Below are 26,428 nucleotides of genomic sequence, written 5' to 3' on the forward strand. Positions count from 1 at the left end.
ATTTTAAAGGGCTGGTTAAAGGCTCCGCAACCTCACGAGTCCCTTGTATGAGAATTTTTCATCTTGCTTTTTTCAGGGACACGTCATTTTATCAAACCATACCAATCATAACCAAGTGCTACAGAGTTTCAGTCAGAAGGCTACAGCATGGTTCTTTTTGTAATCAATTTTACCAAACAAAATAAACGTACAATTATTTTACAAAGTAGCTCTGCCATATCTAATTCAAATGTCATAAAAGATCATTGAAAATAATTTACATACTGCTTTGTATGGAAATTATAGACAAGTGAAACTGCACAGAATAAAGAAGAGCTCATTTTCCGAAAATCCTGGAGCAGCTTTACACCTCTAAGTGCAAAAATGCATAGTGAAATCTTGACCAAGGATATTTCTAATTATACAAACATAACAAACATATGACCAAATGTATTTTTGGAAGTTGCTCAAGGTCTTTACCAAATTATCAGTGTCCTGATTTACTTGTTATAAGAAAAGAAGAAAAAAATTCCACTGCTCCAAAGCACTAGAATTATACTTTTACTGGTAACTGAAGCCTGTTCTTCTGTAAATGGCTAAATTCCTTTAAAATATTTTGACATTCTTTACTGATACGTAGCTATTTCAATAATCATTTCAATAATAATTGTGGAGAACCTTCTCTCTGCTCAGCATTTAAACGGAGAAGTTTGTGTATTTTACAGCCGTCTAACTAAAATCTCTGGGAAAAAATTTTACCCACCAGCAAGAAAGTCTTATTCAGATCCTAATCAACATGGTACAAAACCAGATTGTCTGGTGTTGGTCAGACCCTAATGCTGACTATTGTCCTACTCCTATTGAAGGGTGCCAGCTGTAGATTACCTCTGTATGAAACACTAAAACACAGTGTGATCATCGCATGGTATAAGAGAAGGTCACCAAAATGTCAGCGCTAGAAGGGCTAAAAAAGCTAAATCTGGCAGGAACTAGTGCATGTTAATTCACTGAAGGCATGTTTACCCATCAGTTCTGGTTATTAAATTATAACCAAGTAATGAGAGAGAAAAAATACCACACAGCATGTTTTGCTCACACTATAAGAAATGTTAAAAATCCACAGATCAGACCATTAGTGTCAAGTTTGTAAAATATAATTGAAATGCAACAAAGCAATCTAATGCTGGCTTGTGGTATGGTACTCTGAATCAAAAAAATAAATAAAGTCCTTTGGCGGGAATCATTCTGGCATTACTTCCTCTCACGACATGAACAGTCTATCAGATGATTTGGAGTAAGTTTAAGAGACATCAAAGATCAGGGAAGGAGGCAGACAGTGAAAGAGGGAGAACGAAAGAGAAAAAAGGAGAGAGAGAGAGAGAGAGAGAGAGAGAGAGAGAGAGAGAGAGAGAGTGTGTGTGTGTGTTTGTGTGTGTCTGGGGGTTAAGAAAGAAGTGGTGAACAGGCCATTCAGAAGGTTGCAGGCTGCTTGCAATTACCACTTCCTTTCCATAAAGACTTTCAGATGTGCTCCTGCCATTGCCCAGGCTGCAGAAGAGTGAAGAGAGGCAGGGAGGAGTTGGAGGAGGAAAAGTGATCAGCACAAGCCACACAGCTACAGAGCTCAATTTACCCCACCTGAGCTTCAGCATAGTCAATGCCAATTTTATACTACAGGACTTTAAAAACACAAATAATAATTCTAGCATGCCAAGCACTTATGGGCTTCATTAGAGGGGGTTAATTCCATCAACTTAAAATTAACATTTTTGGCAGGCGAGTCCTTACCCCGAGCATCTTACAGAAGTGCTTTACAGATTCCATCAAACACAAATCGTCCTGATGCTGGCACAAATATTTTCCTGAGATTCTGAACCATCAATCTTAAACCTTGCTGAAGATAAAGTAGTACAGTACAAATAAAAAGGTTCTGAAAATGCTAAAGTTTATACCGGACTCATGATCCTGTACCACAAGGAGCACAAAGGAATGTGTCAAAATGTGGAAAACCTCGATATATTTCTAGGCAATAAATCTAAGAATGCCGAGCTGCCAAGGAAACATAAACCTCAACTGCATATATAGTCAGCTGGCAGGGTGGCGCTAAAGAGATATTGCAACAGCTTATTTCTCATCATCTTAACTCACAGGTCTTGTTTTTATTGACAGAGCAAGAGCCACCACACCTCCTGGGAATCTCTCCCTTGTCTCTCTCGCACTCTCTAAACAGCATGGAAAGAAAGGTGATAATGCACTGCTTGCTGGAAAAGGATGGGGAAAAAGGGAAAGGAAAAAAAAACCGGTGAACTAAAATAAAGAAAAGAAAGAGAACTGAGGTCAAAAGAAAGAAAACCGTGGGGTCAAAAGAGAGAAATTGACACACATGTAGACAGGGGGTTGTCAAAGTGAATGGTGGGATATTATAAAACTAAGCGAGACAGTAATCCTCTCAATAAAGCCCCTAACACAAAAACACAAGCCAGCCAATATACAGCTCCCTCACAGGGCTCCTGCATTCCTATAGGGTGCACCCTTCAACCACGGTGACCATCTCTCTCACACCCACCCAAAAAAAAATAAATAAATAAAAAACACAATTAAAGAGGGATAGAGAAGAAGTGACACAAACAAAACTATTTTCCTACAATGTTTATGTCTGGCAGACACAAACCCCTGGCAACACAGATATCAGTGCTTATTATCCTAAGAGTATAAAAGAGGGCTTAAGGAGAAAATCTTATTAAAGCCCTACTCCATGTGACAAACAAATCCTGAGCTCAATGCAGGACTCTGACTGAGACTGGCATTTCTCTGGATTTCCCCTCAGGCTGTCCCACAACCCCTACAGGATTCCCCCAGACAGACAGCCTGACGGTCCATCTTTAACCTTGCGCAGACGATGTGTGATGCTTGGATATCTAAGCGGCTTACCGGTTTCAAATTAATTCCAATCTACACCATGATTTGGAGACAGGATGCGTCAGTTTGGTCTAATTCCTGAAATTTCATTAACAGCTTTGCTGACCTCTATGAACAGTGCGAAATCACAATGAAATAAGCCTTGTTTTCTTATGCTAAAACGAATACCGACCGAACCAACTACACATAAGAGATCAATTGTCATTACTCGTGTTCGTTGATGTAGAGTTCTGACAGCTCATGCCATGCTTCCTGGTCTCCCACAAACCTGCAAGACAAAGTGACAGTTAGGTTCTTCTGCAGACAAAAGCGGGGTTAAGGAAGGGCTCAGGGGCCAGCTCAATCAAAAGGCAAAGCCCCTTTTAATTAAAAAAGTGGAGGGGAAGGGAAGGAGAAAGCGGGGCCCAAATCCGCTTGTAAAACACTCACTGGTCCAGATATTCATTGAGCGCCCGAATGGCTTCAGTGCTCTTGCCCTGCGCTCGTAGAATAGCGATCTTGCGCTTCCTCGCTGCCTGTGGAGAGACATCAACAGAGGATTAGTGCTCTGAAGCTTCAAGTGCTTGACAGAGTGAGAAAAAGACAAGAACGTAAGCAAGGAGATGTGTAAATGATCAGGGTGCCGCTGAAGTGACCTGCTGGAATGTGCACTTTCACCTCCATGTCTGTGCTACATTCTGACCAGTCTTATTCACAGCACCCAAACAAACACGATGTTTCATTGTATTTTATTGATGATGATGAAGCTCCTTCCATGCTGATTATGGAGATACTCAGACTTTGACATCATGTGCTTGCTACTTAGCAGTGGTGACCATTTATCCAGACCAGATAAGTGGTGACTCATCATGATTATGTGGAGAAATTAATATAGTAATCTAAAGCTCAAGCCAGCATGAACCCAGAAGGTCCTTCAGCTCAGCTTGCAAAAGCCCCATATCACGTTCCCTTTTTAATTCAGAAGCGACCTTCTGGCGGATAAGACTCTCATCAATCTAAATCATAATGTATTACGAATGCTTCGACTTTTCCAGAAGTTTATATATATATATATATATATATATATATATATATATATATATATATATATATATATATATATATGTGTGTGTGTGTGTGTGTGTGTGTGTGTGTGTGTGTGTGTGTGTGTGTGTGTGTGTGTGTGCGTGTGCGTGTGTGTGTGTGCGTGTGCGCGCAAGTGCAGCTTTAACCATAGAAGTGTGCAGTCTTGCCACATAGATTATTTATGGACTGGCATTTGATAGAGTGGCTCTTCCTCACTCCCACACTGCAGACCAAACCCTGTTGTGCGGGGCATGAGTCACATCTGAGTGGCCATAAATCTGAAACTGTTCCGACACCGTTCCCACTCCAAATCCACTTATCCATCACACAGGCAGGCACAGCCACCAGCTCTGCTGAGTGCACCCAGCTGAGACACAGCACTGACACACACATACACACACACACACACTTCAAAAGAACTTCATACAGCTACACAAACCCAAACTGAAACCTAATACCTAATTAGGCCATCAAAAAACAGACAGCAGCAGATGATCTATATGGAACACTGACATGTTGTTAGTACAACAAATCTGTGGGTTCCTGGTAATGTTGGCAATACATAAAGTTTTAATGAACTGTAAATATTTGTACAAAGAACAAAATGAGCCACTGTGCTGTATTTTAAACTTCTTCCTTCCAGAATGAGGGGAGACTGATTGGAGCATGTAAAGACATGTTAAACACATCACTCTCCCAGAGGTAGCAATTTCAAGAAGGCTGACCATATCATTGTCAGCACTCTTTCTTTCTGAATTAGCACTTGAAAGCCTTCACACTGAGGAGATGGGTGTTTATGGCTGTACTCCTGTTTCTACATGCCCACAGGCCGAAGGGATTACACAGCCATTTTCATCCTCACTTACGGAATACTACTTTATATGAATGAAAACGAAACTAGGGTTTTCAAATGTTGCTCTTGCACACGCTCTCTCTCTCACTCTCAAATATATATTTAAAACTTAACTGTCCACCTTAGCTACACTCCAGACCATAATGTTTCTTTCAGCGGGAATTAAGGAATGAATTAAGGAATTAAAGAATGGATTTATGTTAATACAGTGCATAGGCAAAAGATTTATTGGAGAACACAATCTCCTGAACCAATGTCCCTGACGTCCATCAACTTTAGTGCTTTTTAATCACCACAAGGATGAGAAGCGCCCACACATTATTGACAACCATCTAGATTTAACTCTGAACGAACCCTAACATAGAAAACCTGAACTTGCAAATGATGAATCATTCTACAGAACTGTACGATTTAATATTACGGGAATTTGACCTCATATGATTTTCAGTTACTGTTCGAACGAGAGCACAGATGTTAAGCAATCTGGACCGTTACTCAATCCTTAAATGCTAGTTCAATTACATTAGAATGTACTGAAGTCATAACACCAAGCAATCAAGATGAGTGTGTAGAGAAGGGAACCAAAAGTAAACGGCATACATGAGCAATGGAGAATATTCTCTAGATCGTTGCTGTAGGTATTGGAACACAATAAATGGTGGAAGAGCTAACACATAGTTCTGACATATTTTAGACACCGCCATGGCACAGAAGCCTTGAGCAATTCTTTGCTGATTCAACAGTTTTGGTTAATGGGTACCGCATCCATTCTACAGCCTATAATTACAACAGCTCAGTTTCCAATCTCAGCTCTGCATGTTGGGATGCCTCACAAGTCTTCAACCTAGTCGCCAATTTTCCTCCATTTTCTTGGATCGTCCTCTCCCTTCTCACATTCCACGATGAGAAAATAGTGTCCAGATAAGTCTAACCCAAACCAACAAAGACAGGTAGCCTGGATGAGGTCATCTACTCCCATACCACAACCTCTGCTGCCCATCTGCTAGCCAGAGTTTTGGATTGTGGGAAAAAAATATATAGCCTGGTGGACATCACAGATTTGTTCCATTCCCGCCCACAGGTTTGAGCACACTAAATCTAATGGGAGGTGGCAGCTGCTTGGACATCAGGAAATAAGCTGATCCTATCACTGAAATTTGGGCTGGACTTTAGTTTGTCAAAAGAGTTCACGTCACCTGCTGATTAACACGACGTTTCCATAAGTGGGTGATTCTCGCCCAGCCCATTGCAGACATGAAGGACGGAAATACGTTTTTTGCTCATGGGGAGAGTAAAACACGGCCCTATCCTAAGAGACCAAAAGATGAAAAAAGTTTCTACCAAAGTATGGTTGAATTCTCCAGGCAGAATGTGTTGATTATTTATTTTATAAAAGCTTTTCCATAAAAGTTCTTACCATAGTGTACAGCTACGATCATTCAAATCAAAGGGTTTATATTAAAATGACGATTCAAATATAGCACCTTTTTTGGGGTTTCAAGGATAATAATAAATGGAAAGATAAAAGTACAGATCAATAATTTGGTAAAGCAATTAATGAAACATTTATGGAAGGAGTTTTCTGGGTCAGTGCTCAGTAAATTTTAAACACGGGAGAAAAGAATTTCAGGACAGAAGACTTTTGTCATGTTTAATTCAAGAGAAAATTAAGAGCGAGGTTGTTAAGGAAACAACCGTAATAACAGAAGCTATACTGTTCCACATTTAACTACAAATTAGGTACAAGTGGAATAAAACACATTAAAAGCGCACACTTTTTATCGTAAAATAAGCATGATCGTGATAGCTGTTCTGCACTCAGCTTCACGCCACCTTGTCACTGATGATTTTGCTACAACAGCGACCCCCCCTATTAAGTTTTATTCCAAACATATGTGGTATTTTTTTGTTTTAAAGAATATTCACCTATATCTTTGGCAGAGGGGAAAAAAAAAATCATTTGTGAATATTTGAGACTCTTTATATAATAAAAAAAAAAAAAAAAAAAAAAAAAAAAAACCTGCGCCCTTTTTAGTGCTTAAGAGTTTTGCTTAACAGGTTTAATGCCATTATTATTTTTTTGGTCAAGTTAGTCCCTGAGAAACCAGGTGACTGAGTAAGCCATTCTATTTCACTAAAATATAATGAAAAAAGAATATGTAAATTATAAAAAAAAGGAATTATAATAAAATAGTATTGTTGTCTTTTCTTGACCAGTGGGTCCATTTGAATTGCTTTAAAATGACGTTCCATTACTAGATTAATTCTTAAATTACATCTAGAAACTTTTACAGAAATAAATCTTTTATCAGAATAAAACATTTTATAAATCCATTTAAAAAACTTTTTTTTTTTTAACCACATACTCTGGCTGTATCTATTTCCATGTAAATCTCCAAATGTTTTAATAATTACCCAACACAATATCTCCTTATTTTTATCAAGTCAAGCATGGCTCAGAAAGACGATGTCTTTAGAGAGTTCATTAGTAAATATGATAGTGTAATGCACATTACATCACCTGTAAAACTATGTGAATACAAGAAAAACAGGTTTCCCTCAGGGAATGCATTATTTTAATGCCTTTAAATGTTTGCAGAGGTACCAAAAAAAAAAAAAAAAAAAAAAAAAGCATACAAAAGCCAGATTGAAGAGGGGAAAATAAGTTGACACTATCCATTTAGCATTAGTAAATCTCAAACTCCCGTTTGTTCAACGTGTTTGCAATTGAATCATGGGAATCAGAACAGTGTCTCGGTTGACTAGCCTGAAAAACAAACAAAAAAGTTCTGTTTTTAAATGGAGAAATAGTGATGGGGTCTCTGTGGGCCAAAATAAATACCAACTGAAAGGATATAATGGATGCGAGAGTGATCGAGAACAGGCAGTGAGCGAGTAGAGGAGGATGATAAAGTTGGAGAGTAAGAGAGAAATCACTGCTCGATGCACGTAAGGGTTTATTGACTGTCGGCAGCCCTCATGGGTCTGACACAGACTGACGCTTGGGTGTGGAATCCTCTCAATTAAGTCCAAAGACTTTGTGTCTACTGTGCTTCGTTTTGCACATTTGCCAGCTCAGAGAAAATTTTTAGTATTTCTTAGCAAGTCCATGTGTGAAAAATTGTGTTGCACTACTTCACGAGGGAGCCAAAACAAACAGATTCTTCAGAGAATCCATTAAACCTTTTTTTTTTTAATTGGCCACACGTTCTGTTAGAATAAACAGCAACAGCAATTAAGTGTTTGGTGATGGCAGGATAGGGTGATGTGACAGATTGGCAAAACATGGGCATACTTGGTTGCTGTATGTGAAATGAAATTCAGCATAAATCAAGTTTAAACAAAAAAAGGATGATGTGACTAGTAATAAAATTCCTGCATATTCACTTATGTACAGATAGAAAATGGTTGGTAAAACTAGTAAGGACACCAGAGTTTGGCCTTAAATTTGATGGGGTGGAGCGAAATTAGTTAGCCGTGAGTGGTCCTGCAGTAATGTGTTAGTGAGACAGTGGTTCTGTGGAAATCTAATCTAATCTACCTGTGGGGTTGGACATTTGTGCTTATTCAGACATATGGGCATTAGTAACATCAGATACTGATATAGGGTGAAGAGGCCTGGGGGGCTGTCAGCCTTCATATTCACCCCAAAGGTGTTCAGTAGGGCTAAGGTCAGAGCTTTATAGCAGGCTACTCAAGATCTTCCTCTCCAACCCATGTAAACTATATATTCATGGAGCTCACCTTGTGTACAAAGGAATTGCCATGCTGGAACCGGTTTGGGTCTCCTAGTTTAAGTAAAAGCTTAATTCTCCTGCAATTAAAGACATCCTATACAATTGTGTACCTCCATCTTTGTAGTAACCGTTTAGAGAACAACCACATGTGACTGAAAATGTCAGGTGTCCCAATACTTTTGTTCAATGTATTATGTTAACTGAAGAGCACAATAATAAAATCATGTAAACCACGAAGATTTCCATGTTCTGAAAGACTTCACATGAGCCACATGCTGGGGTTTTTATGCCAAGTCTCGAGGGTTTGCAGGGTTAAAGTTCAACTGGATGAACTTATGCAAGGCAAAAAAGACAAAAACAAATTCTTCTAAGCACCCTGCATTCTCTTCCATTAAAGAGCAAATTTGATACACAAAAAAAAAAAAACCATATTAAACCTGACCAGAATGTGGGGATTAAAGAGAGAGAGAAAGGAATGTCTTGAAACACTTATATTTGCATTCATTTTTGTTGAAATGTGTATAATACTACTGAAAGAGCAGACACTCCCTTTCCCCTTTGCATATAGGGTGTGTGTGTGTGTGTGTGTGTGTGTGTGTGTGTGTGTGTGTGTGTGTGTGTGTGTGTGAGATAGATAGAGGAATCAAACATAGGAAAGATATCTTTAAATTAAAGACATTTACCAAACACCACTAACGTAGAATAAAATTCAGCATGACTTGCACCAAATTTCACTCGATTTGACATGGAACACTAAGCACATCAGCCTGATCTTTATTTCTTTACTCACCGTATTAGTAGGATCGTCTTGCAGTATTGAATCGTACAACTTGTTGGCATCATCATACCTTTAAAAGTGAAAAATGGTGTCATAATTTGTTAGGCAGCAGAGGAATCAACAAAGCTCAAGGCAATCATTATCTTATATAAAGGGCAGCTCAAGTCCATGCACAGCACTAGCACAGATTAGGGGTATGTCTAAGGAAGGAAATAAACAGTCATCAAGCTTGTCCTGAGTAGATCTCTGCATCTTAAAAATGAACTGCACAAATGAATACAAACATCTGAATCTGCAATAATTGCTTGAGCTTTTATCTGTATTTGCAAAGACTGTTGCACCTGTAAACAGACCAATTTACTTTAAAGAAGAAATAATAGCTGCTTGATATTTACACAGACAATATACAGGCGTTGTTCACACTATTATGAACACCTTTCGATTCATACAGTTATCTTATCGGCCAAAGATGTGGTAACAGCGCAGCAGCTAAAACAAAAATGTGATCAATTTTATTTTATTTATATAGCACTTTTTACAATATACATTGTCCCAAAGCAGCTTTGCAGAATTAAATAGATTACGAATAAAACAAGTCAGCGGCAACAGTGGCAGGAAAAAACTCAAAATCTAAAGAGAACCCATCGTCATGTGGGTGACAGAAAGGCCATTCATCGTTTGAGGTGGTATCAAAAAGTTTTTTGAGACGAGCTCTGTTTAAAAGAAAGTACTAAAATAGTCCCCTTGCACAGCAATACAGCACTCCCAGCGTTCCTGCCACTTCTGGAATATGTCCTGGAAGTCTTCTTTTTCGAAGCATGTCAAGTACCTTCTGCTTTTCGAGAGCTTGACCTCTGCTTTGAGCTGGACCTTCGGCCTCTGATGAAGATGAAGTTCGCACGAGCCAAATCTGGTGAGTAGGGTCAGTGGGAAGTGAGATCTTGTTGTTTCCAGTGAGAGACTCTTCTCGTGGGAGAAGAGCTCATTGACAGGGTGCACACCTGATCAGAATAGCAAGCGTGGTACCGCTTGTGGTCAGAATAGTACCAGTTGCACAGCTCCCAACGTACACAGGACAATGTCTCATTAAGGTCGGTGCTCCTGTAACTGTGCGTGCAGCCTTGTGCTGCCATCTGTTACAAACCTAGTCTCGAAACTTTTAGATACCACCTCAAAAGTTCCATCATGGTTGCGGTTATCAGCCGTTCCCTGATGGACATTTGAATGCAAAAAAATGTTTTCATTGCAACTACATTGAAACATTATGGCTTAGGCCTTAGTCCTAAGCCATTGTAGCAAAAAGAGCTGCAGGTTTTGGGGAAAAATGGCATGTTGCTATTATTGTGGTCAAAATTGCAATTGCGATATAATAAATGCTGAAATGTGTATTTGTAACAGTATAAAGGTTTTCAAAATTAATAATTGTTTACAAAATGAAAACATTTGCATTAAATGTAAAAAAAAAAAAAATATTATTTTCCAGGGTAGAGCAGAATAAAATAAACAATATATACAAACATACATTTTCACAAAAATAAGTTATTTGGAACTTTTTAGCGAAACAAACAGGAAACGCCCAGCCGCTGCCCAGTTTAATTATTTACCCGTTTTTCTGCTAAAGTTTAAGATACAGTACGTGTTAAAATACTTGAATTCATGCAATTTTGCAATCATTAAAATGTGTTTAACCTTTTTTTTTTAATGGAAGACGGCTAATGATTTGCCTGGTGTGGGAGTGGAGCGCGGGGGGGTGACAATAGGAATCTTGCCCAGGGGTTCCAAGAGTCTGGAAACGGCCCTGTTTACGCAGGATGTAACAGACACCCGGAGAGAGCGAGAGCGAGAAAGAGACCAGGCAGAGCTGACGGTGTGTATGGGGATGTGTGTGGGAAAGCAAAGGATGCCAGGTGAAGGTGCGCCAATCCGCGAGCGTGTCCAGGCGTGAGTACAAGAGAGGGAAAGTGGTGGTGCAAAAGTAAATGAAAAATAAAAGAAACCTCTGTCTGTTACAGATTTTTATATTGCTAAATGATGTAGCAACTTTAATTTAGCAAATCCTGCAGTTCCTGTCTCTGCTGGTTATGTTAAAGCTAAAATATCCCCAAATAACAGAGGTAGCGTTTTTTTGCTCGGTCTGCTCGGTCTCCATCTCCACCTGGTCTCCGAGCTGCACACTGGAAAGTCGCGTGACCACACACGTCACACATGCACTGCCTAAACTGAGACCATATGGTCTTTTTGTTTGTTTGTTTTTTAGCAGCGTAAAAAATCTGCAAACTCTTCTCAGAAAGTATGTGTCCACACATGCACTTATTTATTTAATTAAACATTTGGCATCATATAATCGAACAAGCTGATATCACGATTGTGATACAATCAATCGTGCAGCACTAGTAGCAAACTATATAATTTACAGAGCATCTTCGTGGTTTTAAAGTTTAAGCCCTTCACAGTAACTTAATAAATACATTGAAAGCTCATGCAGAAACATCAGATTGGATCTTTAATTAGAGGTACGGGGTCAGGATGAATCAGGCAGGTTCGGAAAGAAAAAAAAAACAATTAACAAATGGTGGCATGGATGTTGATGCTAGATAGGATAGGCTGATCTCCTGGAAATTTCACACACAGCAACCTTAGAAATCTTACACAGAATAGTGTGTAAAAACAAAAAGGCAATCCTGCAGGCTGAAGCACTGCTGAGGCAGATCTGAGGAGAATAATCACATGGATCTAAACTGACAGGATGTCTACAATAACTCAAACAACCAAGATGAGCAGAATAGCATCACAACCTAAAAACATCAAATCTCGAGGTGGATGTGCTACAACCACAGATAACCAACAAGGTTTCACTCCTGTCAACCAAGAAAAGGCATCTAAATCTCAGCTGGTCTTTATCCAGTCTTCAACTGTTCAATTTGGGTGAGCCCATGCCTATGACGGCCTCAGATTCGGATTCTTGGATGACAGGAATGTCTCAAGCTGATAAATGACTAAGCTTTAATGCGCTGTATATACCGAGATGCTTTTCTGCTCACTACAGTTGGACAGAATACTTATTACATTTACTGGTTATTCTGCTTTGATCTCTTTTTTCAACAAGGCATTTCTACTGATGCTCACAGATGTTGGTTTTCCACACAATTCTCTAAAAAAAGTTCAAGGATAAAGTGAAACTGCACCAGTTTCTAAAATACTCAAATGCAGCCCACCTGGCACCAACAACCATGCCACAACAATCATTTATTTTTATTTTTTTTGCATTCTCATGGTTGACATTAACTGAAGCTCTTGAACTGATTTTATGCATTGTGCTGCTACCACATGATATGATTAGATAACTGCATTATTGAGCAGGTGTTTCTAGTAAAGTGGATGGTGAGAATGATTCCTTATCGCAAATTACAATAATTTAATTACCAAAGGAGAGGAATACTAGAAAAATAAGCCTTGAGGGAAAGTGCTAGAATTTTTTTTGTAAGAATGCAGGATGATAAATTTGTGATTGAAGAAAAGAAAAGAAAAAGCGGGGGGAAAAAACAGCCTGTAGACCATGTCCTCATGATTAAGGCTCGATTTGTACTCACAGCTGCCAACAGAAGCGACTCTGGATCCTATTATCAGTGAACAGCTCCACTTCCACTCCACCTCTACCCTAACATGCACTTTATTACTGAACTGCACTCTGGCACGTCTAACACAGCACAGCAATAGGCAAGCACGCCTCCACCACTTGGCTTTATTTATGTAGGGCTCAGGCATGTTGCGTGCGTGTGAACGTGTGCGTGTGTAAGCCTGAGTTTAGGCAGCAGGTCTGATGGCAATTAGACCGAAATTTGCAGTTTATTTAATCTAACAGTGCAGAAGCGATCGGTCTCAATTAAACTGGGAGTGAGAAACAAGTCAATAGGGTGCGCAGCCCGAAAACTGATGACTCAAAATAGAAACATTAACATTGATTCTTATTTCTTCCCTACATGCTGAAATGAAAGACTCTAGTGAAACTAAGTTTTGGAATACTCTAGACCTCTAGAGTCGATTTTGATTTTTTTTAATGCACATAGAGCCTATGCAGCAAAAAAAATAAAAAAATAAAGAGAAGGAAGGGAGGAGGGAGGATGAAACAAAACAGGGCCCCCGGAATAATAGCGAGACCCACCACTTCCTCCCTGGGAATTCCTCACATGAGCAAAACAACCACAAAACTACAAAATCCTGAAACTATCCTTCCCTCTCCCACTTAGTCAGTGGAATAGTGGCTCGCTAAATAAACAGCCTCCCGCCCTACTGCTAAACCTGAATCCTGATCAGACCCTCCAGACCCCAGCATACACTCAAGGACAAGCTTGCTAAATTTGGGTTTTAATTAATCTTACCTCTCTAGGGCCTCGAGCCGCATGCCCGCTAATCGCGTTACTCTGTGACTGTCTGGAAACTGCCTCTTCAGCTCCTGTAGGCAACTCTGTATAAAATATAAAAAGCGGCAGTGTGAGAAAGCACAGATGTACAAAAACAGAAAACGTGTGGGGTCGGGGTTGGATTATGGCAACGTGAAGATCGCACAATATTCACGGGTGATAAAGTCAGAATACCTAGTGCAGTTTAAGGGTTCCTAATAACCGGTTGCAAGAAAAAAACTTTCAGTCTTGCATTATGGGTACCCACAAGGATTTTCCTCTCTACACTCTTACTTCACACCTGGTAAGATTTCTTGATGCTTAACAAATCTAATGATTCCCTGAACAAAAAGGAAAGGTTATTCAACGGCTTGGCCATCAGTGTCATGTTTATAATTCCTTCATCGTTAGATTTCAGAATAGTATCTCGTCTCCACATCCCATGAAGTGAATGCTGAGTCTGCTAAAAGTAACGCTGGTATACAGGCGGTATATATTTTTGATTTTTAAATGTTCACAAAATCCCTTAAATGAGTTTCAAAAAATGGAATCTGATGAATGTGCGTTTCAGTTGGAGACATGCAGAAAGTACAAGACAAACATTTTTTCTCTCTCTGTTCTATAAAAACGTTTTACATACATGTACATTTATTCATCAGCAAAAATGAGTGACTGAATAATTTTTACAATAATCTAAAATAACCCTATATGAAGTGCACACTGTTTCAATCAGTACTGTTCTGGCGTGTTTTTATAAAAAATTATTTTAGAGTAAACAATTTCTTGTAGGTCTGCTTAATCTTTAAACTTTTACACTCATCAGCCAAAACATCAAACCTTGCTGCTAAAATCTTGGTGTCAGAAAACACAGTGCACAGAGGTCTGGTGGAATCCCTGCCCCTCGACGAGTCACAGCTGGTTTGGTAGCACAAGGGGGAATTTCACAATATGAAGCAGATGGTTTTAATGCTCATCGAAGTACATTAATGTTATTTCACATTAATAAACTCAAACGTTCTCCAGTTTCCGTAACAGAAAGCAAGGCCACATGTTTAAAGAGGGGAAATCAAGTCAAGGCAACAGTACTGAGTGAACTTTCTAACGCGAGATGGCAGGAAGGGCAGGGCGTCCAGGGGATCAGTAAATATTGGAGAGTTCGAAATCTATACAACTGTCACTCATTCTAGATTCATGTCAGCCGGTTCATCTCCTGTTTTTATTGGAAAGTGTGTGTGTGTGTGTGTGTGTGTGTGTGTGTGTGTGTGTGTGTGTGTGTAGAGAGAGAGAGAGAGAGAGAGAGAGAGAGAGAGAGAGAGAGAGAAAATGAAGACCCTTTATGGCAAATATTTAGTGAGAACACAGCAGCGAGTTTGGATGTTAAAATGTGGCGTTCCTAAATGGCAGCTCTGCATTAATCATGGTCCTCTGCGACTCTGTGCCAGTGTATGTTTGCTGGGCACAGAAGCAGCTCGGTGTGTGAGGGATGAGCTTTAGGCTTTGAGAGCATGAAGAAGAAAAACTCACCCAGGCCAAATCATCCCGACTGCAGTCCAGCGCTGCGATCATCACCTGCTCATAAATGATCCAAACTGCAGAGGACAGAGGGAAACACAGAACGACAACATTCAGTAAACTTTGTTTTGAGGTAGATACTAAAAAAAATTAACTACGTATCGGGCAACAAATCTTATGGAAAATGGATATACAAGACTTAACCTTAACCCTAATAGCTTTCTTGTTAATGTTGATGTATTCATGTTCTACTAAACAAAACAATGCTTCTGAGACAGTGAGGAGATTTGCATACAGAATGCTGTAACACAATTCCACACAACTCCAGTACTGTTCGTCCTGAATAAACATCCATGACCTTACCCCATTAGCACAATGGCACAGGAAGCTAAACGAAATAATTATCCACATCCCCATGGATTACAATAAAATACATTTTATGGAGCACAGAAGTGAAAAATATTTCTGCCATGACTCATAAGTTATTATTTCACCAGTCTGAGATTCTTGAGATATTTAGGAAGGTGCCCTGTTGCCAGAACATCAAAATACATTTCCTTGTGTTTCTACAAAGTGCTAATAAGTCACATGCGTTCGCAAAATGACCTTTTCACTTTCAACAATAAAAAAAATAAAAATAAAAAAAATAAAAAGGCTGATTAATGCACTTGGCTAATGGAACCAATTAATGGAATTAATGCTCCATTTCAGTGCGTTTCACTGGCCGTGCATACTTTATCAGCTGAAACCTGTTAATTGAGAAAGCGCAATAAAATCTTACTGAGCGAGAACAAAAGCAAAGTGCCAAAACAAACGCCTGCAGCTCCCTTCTGGCTTTTTTTTTTCCTCTCTTCGGGTTTTTATGATTTCAAGTCTTGCTTTGATAATTACCATCTTGTTTCACAGCCAGTTGCAGAGCTGGTTTCAATAAAACCAGGCAGTGTTAAGTGTTTACCTCTTTCCTTAAATACTGTATGAATCATAATGACGGCAGCAGCCAAAACAGTTAAATAAAGCTCTCCATATGTGCAGCTCATCACACGGCCTTTGCTGTTTCCGAACGAACGCGTTTCGCATTTGAGTTGCAGAAAGATTCAAAGGTAACCGATAAAACAAAAACTGGATTTGGTAAGTAAAAAAAGTTTGCTGTGAAGTTAAATGTATGTGAATCAGTAAGGAAGCACGAAAAAAAAAAATGTATTTCCTTGTCACATTCATTTACTGAAATTTTTCATGAGAGCGACACATTTTGGCGTATGTTCTCCGACTGCTTGTTTATCATGTCAGAAAACCTTCATAAGAGCTGAAAGTAACACATTCGTTAGTAAATGAAGGAAGAAAAAGACAAAAAAGAGACAGAAAGGTTATGATAATTACACTCTTTCACATAAGAAGCATATTGCAAATATTACGCATGTTATAAAGAATAAAATCTGAAAGGAAAATTCTACTCTTTATATTTACAAATTTCTGTTTACAAAATTCAATTCAGAATATTTACCATTTGTTACAGGATTCTGTTTATTTTATCTGAGATACGATCAGTGCCATCTCTACTTATTAATTAAATACTTCTTATTTATTATTAATATTTAAGCCTATTAATAATTTTGGTAGCCTATTATTATCATCTGCATAGTGTTTTCAAAACTTTATATTTCAAAAACAGACCAAAATATTTTTTAATTTTTTTAATGAAATAGAGAACTGGTCATCCTGAATAAACATCCATGACCTTACCCCAAAATGCTTATACAAAAATGCTTCTATGCTTCGTTTAGCCCATTTAACTACACACGGCGCATTGTGTTTCCCCACGGACCAATATTACTGACGCGCCATCTTATAAACTCTGGAGCGCTCTGGACAAGTAACAGAAGATGCTGCAGACTGAAAAATGGAGGAACAAGGAGAAAACAGCGAGGGGCGACTAGAAGATTTACGATCAGGGATCATTTTAAACTAAAACACAACAAAAAAACGTACAGATTTTATGGTATGTATGTATTGATTTTTTTATAATTGTATTTATGGTTTTATTTTTATTTACAGTGCATCTGGAAAGTATTCACAGTGCTTCACTTTTTCCACATTTTGTCATATTATAGCCTTATTCCAAAATGAATTCAATTAATTATTTTCCTCAAAATTCAAAAAAACAATAATCCATAATGACAATGTGAAAGAGGTTTCCTTTAAATCTTATATATACAGTGGAACCTCGACAGTTTATGACTTTATTCGGAACCGGACTAAGAGTAACTTTCGAAAAATCCGATAGTCTGAAAGCCGCGAGTGGCTCGAAGATTCGAAGTAACATTTCAAAACAGAGTTTGTACGAATAAATTACATAAGTGTTTGAAAAATATTTTATTATTGTATTATCCATTTAAAGTAGTAAATAAAACATTTGACAAGTAATTCACAATTTTTGTTGAGTTTACAGTACAGTAGAATTCCCCTTGAAAAAGGAATACTCGCGAGGGGTCATTGAACGCGAGTATCGAGGTTGCACTGTATACAAAACATTTTCTAAGCGTTCATAAGTTTTTACAGCTTTTGCAATGACACTCATAATTGAGCTCAGGTGCATCCTGTTTCCACTGATCATCCTTGAGATGTTTCTATAACTTGACTGAAGTCAACCTGTGGTATATTCAGTTGATAGAACATAAGGTCCCACAGTTAACAGTGCATGTCAGAGCACAAAGCCATGAAGTCCAAGAAATGTAGACTGAGAATGTAGGATCGAGGGAAAGATGAATGCAGCAATGTATAGAGACATCCTTGATGAAAACCTGCTCCAGAGCGCTCTGGACCCCAAACTAGGATGCAGGTCCATCTTCCAACAGCACAACGACCCTAAGCACAGAGCCAAGATAAACTGGGCTACAGGACGACTCTGTGAATGTCCTTAAGTGTCCCAGATTTGAAACTGATTGGAGAGAACTGAAAATGACTGTGTACTGATGCTCCCCATCCAACCTGATGGAGCTTAAGAGGTTCTGCGAAGAAGATGCTTGTAGCATCACACTCAAAAAGCCTTGAGGCTGTAATTAAGCCAAGGTGCTCCAACAGAGTATTGAGCTGTTAATGTACATGTGATTTTTTTTTTTTTCTTTTAATAAATTTGCAAAGATTTCAAACAAACTTCTTTCACATTGTAATAATGGTGTATTGTATAATTTTTTAAAGAAAATAATTAATGTAATCTTGAAAAAATTGTAAAAACTGGCAGTGTATCAAATACTGTGTATGTACTCTCTCTCTCTCTCTCTCTCTCTCTCTCTCTCTCTCTCTCTCTCTCTCACACACACACACACACACACACACACACACACACACACACACACACACACACATATATTACATACACACACACGTATATTATGTGATATATATATTCAAACTAAAATGTCTGCATTTAAGTTATCCATGTTACACAGAGTACAAGGCTAAACACACGAACAAGTAGAGGTTCTGTCCTTAGTAGTAAGTACTACAAAAATGAATTATTTCAGTACCAAATTTGAAAGAGAAGCATAGCACTTACCATCAGACATTTAAAACTTAATTCCACTTAAATAAGAGAAGAGAACCCAAGAGTAAAAGTGGTTTTAAAGAGCAGTAATTACTCATCACTAAACCCAATGAGAGAGCTAAAGCTGCACTGAGGCTTTTTTCTGGAAGCCCGAGAACATCTGAGCACGTTTCGGATTCTGAAGTGAAAACATGGTATCGCACAAATCGAACACCAATCGAAGTCCTTTTAGCTCATAGTCGCGTGTGAAAAACGCAATACAAGCAGCACATTAAATATGATTAATCTAATAACATCATTCGCATCTTTGTAGTTGACTATGATATCTCTTGTAACATCAGGGAGAAATGTTCCATAATAAACCCCCATCACATCCACAGATATGGAACAGGAGGAGATGTAGACAAACTGGGGGGGCTGGAGTTTAAACTTACTGTCATCTCCAAGCTTTGACGAGTGTTCATTGATGAGTTCCTCGCCCACGTCCACTATTTGCTCACTATTCCTGTAATTCTCCTCTCGCCACTTTCGCAGTTTGTCACGCATTTCTGCAAGATATGAAATCAAAAACTGTAAACTTTTACACTGATAATTACTTCAATTTATTACATTTTAGACTAAGAGAAAAGACATAGAATTAGACTATGTTTTCAGGTTTAAATTTACTTTACAAATGATGAAACTGAAAATCCATCAGTATGTCCAGGATCGTGTGCACATCCAGATCCCCCCAATGCTGCTGCAAGTGCGACCAGAACAAAATTTACCTTCTGGACATTTTACTGCAAGACTTACACACAGCCTTGACTGGGTCAGTCATGTCTGCTGCATAATCTCTCACTCAATTACCTCCTCTATGAGGCCAAGCTCTTTTATAGTCTCACTAAAGTACTGCTGAATGATTGATCTTTTGACTTTTCGGCTGTAAACCTTTTTTCCCCACATAGACGGCTTTTCAGTTTCTCAGTAATACAATATGATGCTGAGTTTTGTTTCTTAATAAAAGACTGGTACAACGCTTATTAACGATGACCACCTTGCTTTACTGACATTCCATAACATTACAAGCAACCACAAGTGGATAAAAAAAAAAACATCATGTTTGGTTCTTCAGTAAACAAAACAATAGTAAATTGGTTTGGTATGAGTAGAACAAAAATGTTAACAGCATCACTATCATGGGTTATTAGAACCCATATGTAAACAGTTTCCTTATACAATTAAGCAGAAAATAACTAACACTAAAACACATGTATATCAAGCTTTGGCCTTTGTATGAATGGGCTATAAAACTGATCTATTTTTTATAAATCTGATTTAGTCATTTTAATATCAATAAGTATCTACAGGGCTGCTTATCGTAATTATATCTATGATTACTCTTATTTTCTGTGAGTTATCATCAGATTTTCAGAATGAATCGACACAAGGATTATATGTTATATCACATTTCTAAACAAGGTTGCAAAGCCTGAACGTGTTAGAATTAGTAATGACTAACAGATCTCTATGTATCGACTGATACAATATACTGTTCCCACAATGACACCCACAGTGACAATGAGGTTTAGGACAAGTTGCGTCCCGTGATCATGTGTCCGAATTGGTTTATGGCGAGATCATGAATGTTCATTCGTTGACAATGAATTTTGTTATCGATTATTAGCGATTTTATCGATTGGTTGTTGCAGTCCTTTAAATCATTTAATTAATTGCGTTCCTTTAATCAGAAATGAAATAAAATGTTACAGTTTTAATAAGCAGATCCCCCAACGTGTCTACATACACGAACTTTGTAGTTCCAATAATTTTTCAACTGCACAGCGAATATGGGAGTCACGCGACAAAAGAACGAATGACTCGGATAAGAGGACTCATAAGATTAACTATTCAATTCTGTTTCCTGTGTATTGCACTGCATAGCGTCTATGGGAGTCATTTTTGTAAAAATAAAATAAAAAAACCAAAGGACTTGGGCTAGAAGATTCGAGAGGTAAACTACTCAATTCTGTTTTTCCTGTACATAACCTACAAAGATTTTGCGATGCTTTGCTCAAACATGTCCAGTGGAAAATAAACAAATCACTCTATGAGACTATTCATTATTCTGGGTCACAATAAAGGCTTTTTTCACATTAATTAATCGTTCATGATTGAACCATCACTATAACAAAGTTACCACTCTTGGCCCTTAACCCTCTGTGCCCCAAAGGCGTTGTATGGCTAACCCTGTGCTTGAGGCGTTGTATGGCTAACCCTGACGTCGCTGGGATATGCAAAGAATGAACTTCACTGTGCTGTAATGTACAGGTGACAAGTAAAAGCCTCTTTAACTACTAACTCCAGCAACAATAGCCTTTATTTGTCACATATACATTACAGCACGGTGAAATTCTTTCTTCGCATATCCCAGCTTGCTCAGAGGCTGGGGTCAGAACGCAGGGTCGGCCATGATACGGCGCCCCTGGAGCACAGAGGATTAAGGGCCTTGCTCAAGGGCCCAAAAGTGGCAGCTTGGCGATACCGGGGCTTGAACCCACGACCATCTGATCAGTAACCCAGCACCTTAACCACTGAGCTACCACTCCAAACAGACTGTCATCTGTTTGACTTTGTGCAATCTAATAATATGTAACGCTGGTTTCTTTTTTTTAACCTTTGCTACTGTTGCGTATGTTTCGAAGTTAAATAAATGAAAAACATCGCGTTCATTTAAACCCGGACAGTTAGCTCGCATCATAAACACTTAAGTAAAGAGAGAGCTAAGCTCACTACAGGGCTGTAACGGACAGGACAGCGCTCTTTATTCTGCATATACGGTTCTTCACACAAATCTCAAAGAACCCCACGTAGTTCTTGTAACAATATCAGGATTCGTTACGCGGTCAGCATACATTTAAGTAGCTTGTTAGGCAGTTATTTAGCACTCTGCTAGCTAGCTATTAGCACGCTAGCGTTTACCGCTCATTTGACCAACTAACGTTAACTAAATATAGTAACGACACACCTGGATATATCAGATTTTGGAAATACGTTTTACATTCGTTCAGGTCACGTATGAAAGTTATATCGACAAAGTCAATACAATTAAAATAAAAGCAATTTACCTTCCCAAGTAACATCGTACAGCTCCGAGACCGACGCCATTTTTACTGTGACCGGTATGATCACTGGCGCACAACTATGACGTCATCCCGGTGTGCTAAAGATGTAGCTGAAGTTAGAATAATTCTCCAAAAATGATTTAATCATTGATTCTTGAGGATATTTAATGTGGTATTAAAAAAACGTTATGGATGTTTGATTTTTTTGTAATTATTTATGTCAAATATTATTGTATATTAATATATAATAAAACTATCTAATTCCATTACTAAGCTGCCATGTTGCCTTCTATAAACCGATCACGTTATTAATTCACATATGAAGGTACATTAGTATATTCATATATATATTCATATATAGTATATAGTATATTAAATATATATTCAAATGCGTTATTTCGATTGACCAGATAATGCACCTATATGCAACTTTAAAAATACTGCAGTGCAACTATAAAAATACTGATATGATTTGTCATCGTAGACAAGATGTCTGCTGGGATCCTGAAGCTGGGTACAGTCTACTTTCTTTAATGTGCTGTTTGAAATGACAGCTCAGAAAAAAAAATTGCACCCTAAATACAACAAACTTGTGCAAAATGTTTGGAAAAAGGAAAAGCTAGAGAAACTTTTATTTTCCTTTTGAACATTGGTGCACATATTTTTGATTGGTATGCATTACACAGTCATTTAAACAGGGACAGCAAAGCAAACGGAAAAGTGTGAATAGCAATTAGATTAGTAGCTACATTGAGTAATTTCATAGCGAAATGTAAATACCTCTATATGTACATTATATAGCCAAAATTTTCCAACTTTACCATGGCAATGTCTGTATTTTTTGAACATGCAATTCCAAAAACATTTGTATAATATATGGAGTTGGTCACTCCTTTGCACCTATAACTCAAGATTCCATTGTCAAGTCAAGAGTCAAGTCAAGAGGCTTTTATTGTCATTTCTACTATGCAGTGGTACACAGTACACAGTAATAACTAGACAATGTTCCTCCAGAACCCTTGTGCTACACTAAACAACATAGAGCTACAACACACAACATAAAGCTACATAACACAAAGCTACTGCTACATAACATAAAGCACTGATTGGTGGACAAAGTACACAAACCATGCATTTAAGTTAAAGTACCATGCACTTTAGTTATGTAAAAAGATTAAATTGAACTGTTGAACTGACGCTGGACTGTATGTTCGTGCTAAGTAGATACCACCAAGTTGCAATCAAAACATGTTTAAAACAGAGCACACACTCTACCCTGATTGGTGGCTTGCTGCATGTTTGACCAGCTACATTTTTATCCACTCATAAATAAAAAGGAACGACTACATTTGCATAATGTAGTTGAGTTATTTAAGATATTAAGATATTTGACTTTAAAATGTAGTAAAGTTAAAGTCTCCCCAAATGAAAATCCTTCAGTAAAGTACAGATACACAAAAAAGCTACTTAAGTACTGTAACGAATTACATTTGCTGTCCACCACTGAAAGATTTACATCCTTTCAGCCACAAAAACATTAGTAATTTTGAGGACAGATGTGAGGTGAGTAGGTCTGTTATACTGTTGATGCAATAAATTATCTAAAATATGTTTAGTGCGGGTTGAGGTCAGGGCGCAGTTCAGGTCATTTGAGTCTTTCCGCATCAGATTTGGCAAACTACGTCATTATGAACTGCATTTTGTTCACACGAGGTCTCTTATGTTGCTTTAGGCTTCTAAGCTCCAGAAAAAAATGAAAAGTAATACTAGAGCATATAGAATACAATTGAATTGAATACAATTGATTTTTTTCCATTGTTTTTGGAGCGGTCCTACAAATGGTTTGCAGATAAGGTGTCCTCATACTTCTGGGCATTTAGTGCAGGTTTACAAAAGTAAATTTAAACATTAAAAATGTTACATTTCAATTCAGTCTCTTCAACTCTTTAATTCATTTCATGATTACCAGTCATTCCAATACCCCAGCTATACAGTTTACTATTCTGTGTACTCTGTGTACTTGAACATTTTATTTACAGAGATTTTATGGTCACAGTGGACTTTCTGAAGGTGACTGTCTGTACGTGGTTCATTTATTATTATTAAACATCAAAATTTCATGTGTTTTTTGCATCAGGTAAAACTCACTTTTACATCCTCATTTCCTATGTCTATACTCCAGGCCAGGTATTGTTTGCTTGATTGTTCAATTACTTAACAAATTCCTTGACCACTCTGGCCACTGTGACCATAGAGAATCATCGGGGAACATTTACTGTGGTTACGTGTGTTGGGTCTATTTGTCTTCTCTGTGGGTTTAACTTGTCTCCCAGGGGCTGTGTATCTGGCACTGTATCCAACACAATCACTGAAGTGGACTCAGCACAAACCGGCCCAAACCTGATGTCATACCACTTATAGAACTAACTGGACTGCCTGTGGATTTCACGAGTCTGGTCTTTTCTAAAAGGGCAGCGTTAGTGTTAACACGTAAAAGTACTATAAAACATCATCATCTCTACGGTTATACAAAAAATACACAATGTGCGGTTTATCTTACATGAACTTCTAGCGATTCATGGACAAGTAATTTCCCAGACTGCAGATGGCAGTGAGTTGATATGTGGTCAGGCTTTTGCTGGAAACACAAACAGTGCTGCAACCACATTAAAACAAGCAAATGCTGCTTTTTGGATGTAAAAGGTTTCTCTTGGACTGAAAGGGCATTGGGGAAAAGGCAACACTTTCTGGACTGAAGTGAAACTTACCTGAGTCAAGGTGAGGTCAAGATATAAGAAAAAATTCCCCTTCCACCTATAGTGACTTGAGATAGAGATGTGTCTGTATGCAATGAGAAACCATAATAGAGTTGTGTTTCACTTGAGACTTAACTAGCTTGTATTACTGTCATTTTGTGGAGAGATCAGCTTCCATTTGAAATGCGTATATGGGCTTTTGGATTTTCATGTATTGGTGTTTGAAACGAAAACTGTTTTAATTTCTGTCCAAAGCAATCAAAGATGGTGTGTAACTATGGAATAGAAGTGTATGAATCAGTGTTAGATTCCTTGTGGTTTTAAGGTCTATATACTAGTGTCTTGTAATTGCCGAAAATGAAGGCTGATATGTTTCGCTTTGAGGCTTGATTTCAACCTTGGTCTCACAGGAGCATTTTTGCTCTCCGACAATATGTACTCCGCTTTTCATTTCTGCCGATCTGGGCCTGTAAGGAAAAAAACTGGTTGAGCAGCACCATGCACACCAGATTCAATCGGTCAAGGTCAGGAAATTCTGCTACATCTCAATTAATTATCCCGTCGCTCTACCCACACATATCTTGTGTTCCAAGAACAATATTCAATTCACGGTTGATGTGCACTTGCTCAGAACTGACGTTGTTTAAATGATTCAGAACCAGAGATGTGCAGTTGCAGTTGCAGAACTGGTGTAATAGTATAATAGCTCAGGGTAGTGTTGAGGAGTGCCACGTGCGCTGCATTACCTTCTGCTGGATTAGGTTTAATGGCAGCGGTTCCTTCTCATTAAATTCAGTTTAAACAGGAGCTTTAACAACACCATGCTTGAGATGACTTTCAAAGTCATGGCCGCTCGTGCCTTACATGTCTGCAGATGTGTAGGCACTTGCAAGTAATCTCCTGAAATTACGCTACCCAAGCATTAACAGAGAACTTTGCACTACACACGAAATAGAGGATGTTTAGCTGTCATAGCTAACTATAAAAGGCATCGCTAGGTAGAGGCAAGGAGGTTTGTACAATAATGCGATTCTGTATATATGTTATTTATATAATGAAGTCTGTTTGAGCAGTGATAATAAACAGAAATATAGTGCTTCATCTTTACTCGATAAAGAGTTGAAATTTGGCCAACATTAAATAACTTTGTAAGGTAGTAGTACAAAAAGGTTTATTTTACAGGTGAAAAAAATGCTTTGGGGTTTATTGCGAATGAATGAAGCTGAGCTATAACATTGTCTCTTTAAACTCTGCCATGTGCTCGAAAGATGTAAGACCGCAACCCAAAAAGCAGCTCATTTATGCTGACAGGCTGAAGACCTTTTTCCTGTTGTGAAACCCTTTTTCTCTTCTCAGGATACTCAACATTAGTTCTTGTCTTCCCTTGGAACGCACTTTGTTTTGTGAAACGTTCTGAGACTGAATGGGACATGCTTTTGTTCCCGTCAATATGTGGGAGCAATAAAGCATGGCCTACAACTCATCCACGGCATTGAAATCACTTTCTGGACTCAATTTGGTCACATCTTTGGCAACGGCTTCCAGCATCAGGAGCTTGATAAGCGGCAACAAAATCCACAAATGCGTTACCACATTGGTGAAAGGTTGTAGGAGTGAAGTGTGCATTACGTGTCATTACGTGTTATCAGACGACTATGAAAAACAAATATTTTTGCAGCTGTGGTTTATATAATGCTGCACTCCAAACAAGAGAAATATAGCAAACACAATATTTCTATCCAGAAATTCCCCTATGTCTTGGTGGTGTGGTCCGCAACTCCCAG

General features: G+C 38.3%; 1 protein-coding gene across 1 annotated transcript in view; it reads right to left on the reverse strand.

The window, feature by feature from the left end:
• Window positions 1–21,986, reverse strand: part of emc2 (ER membrane protein complex subunit 2) — a 29,262-nt gene extending 7,276 nt beyond the window's left edge. The window contains exons 1-7 of the mRNA XM_046848041.1: window positions 21,892–21,986; window positions 19,219–19,332; window positions 15,256–15,320; window positions 13,711–13,796; window positions 9,344–9,401; window positions 3,328–3,413; window positions 3,107–3,166 (exon numbers count right to left, since the gene is read on the reverse strand). Of these exons, the coding sequence (XP_046703997.1) occupies window positions 3,107–3,166; window positions 3,328–3,413; window positions 9,344–9,401; window positions 13,711–13,796; window positions 15,256–15,320; window positions 19,219–19,332; window positions 21,892–21,931 (509 nt within the window). The 5' untranslated portion in view covers window positions 21,932–21,986. The remainder of the gene's footprint in view (window positions 1–3,106; window positions 3,167–3,327; window positions 3,414–9,343; window positions 9,402–13,710; window positions 13,797–15,255; window positions 15,321–19,218; window positions 19,333–21,891) is intronic.
• Window positions 21,987–26,428: the final 4,442 nt, after the last annotated feature.

This window comes from Silurus meridionalis, chromosome 4 (assembly GCF_014805685.1).
Source record: "Silurus meridionalis isolate SWU-2019-XX chromosome 4, ASM1480568v1, whole genome shotgun sequence".
Classification (NCBI taxonomy): Eukaryota; Metazoa; Chordata; class Actinopteri; order Siluriformes; family Siluridae; genus Silurus; species Silurus meridionalis.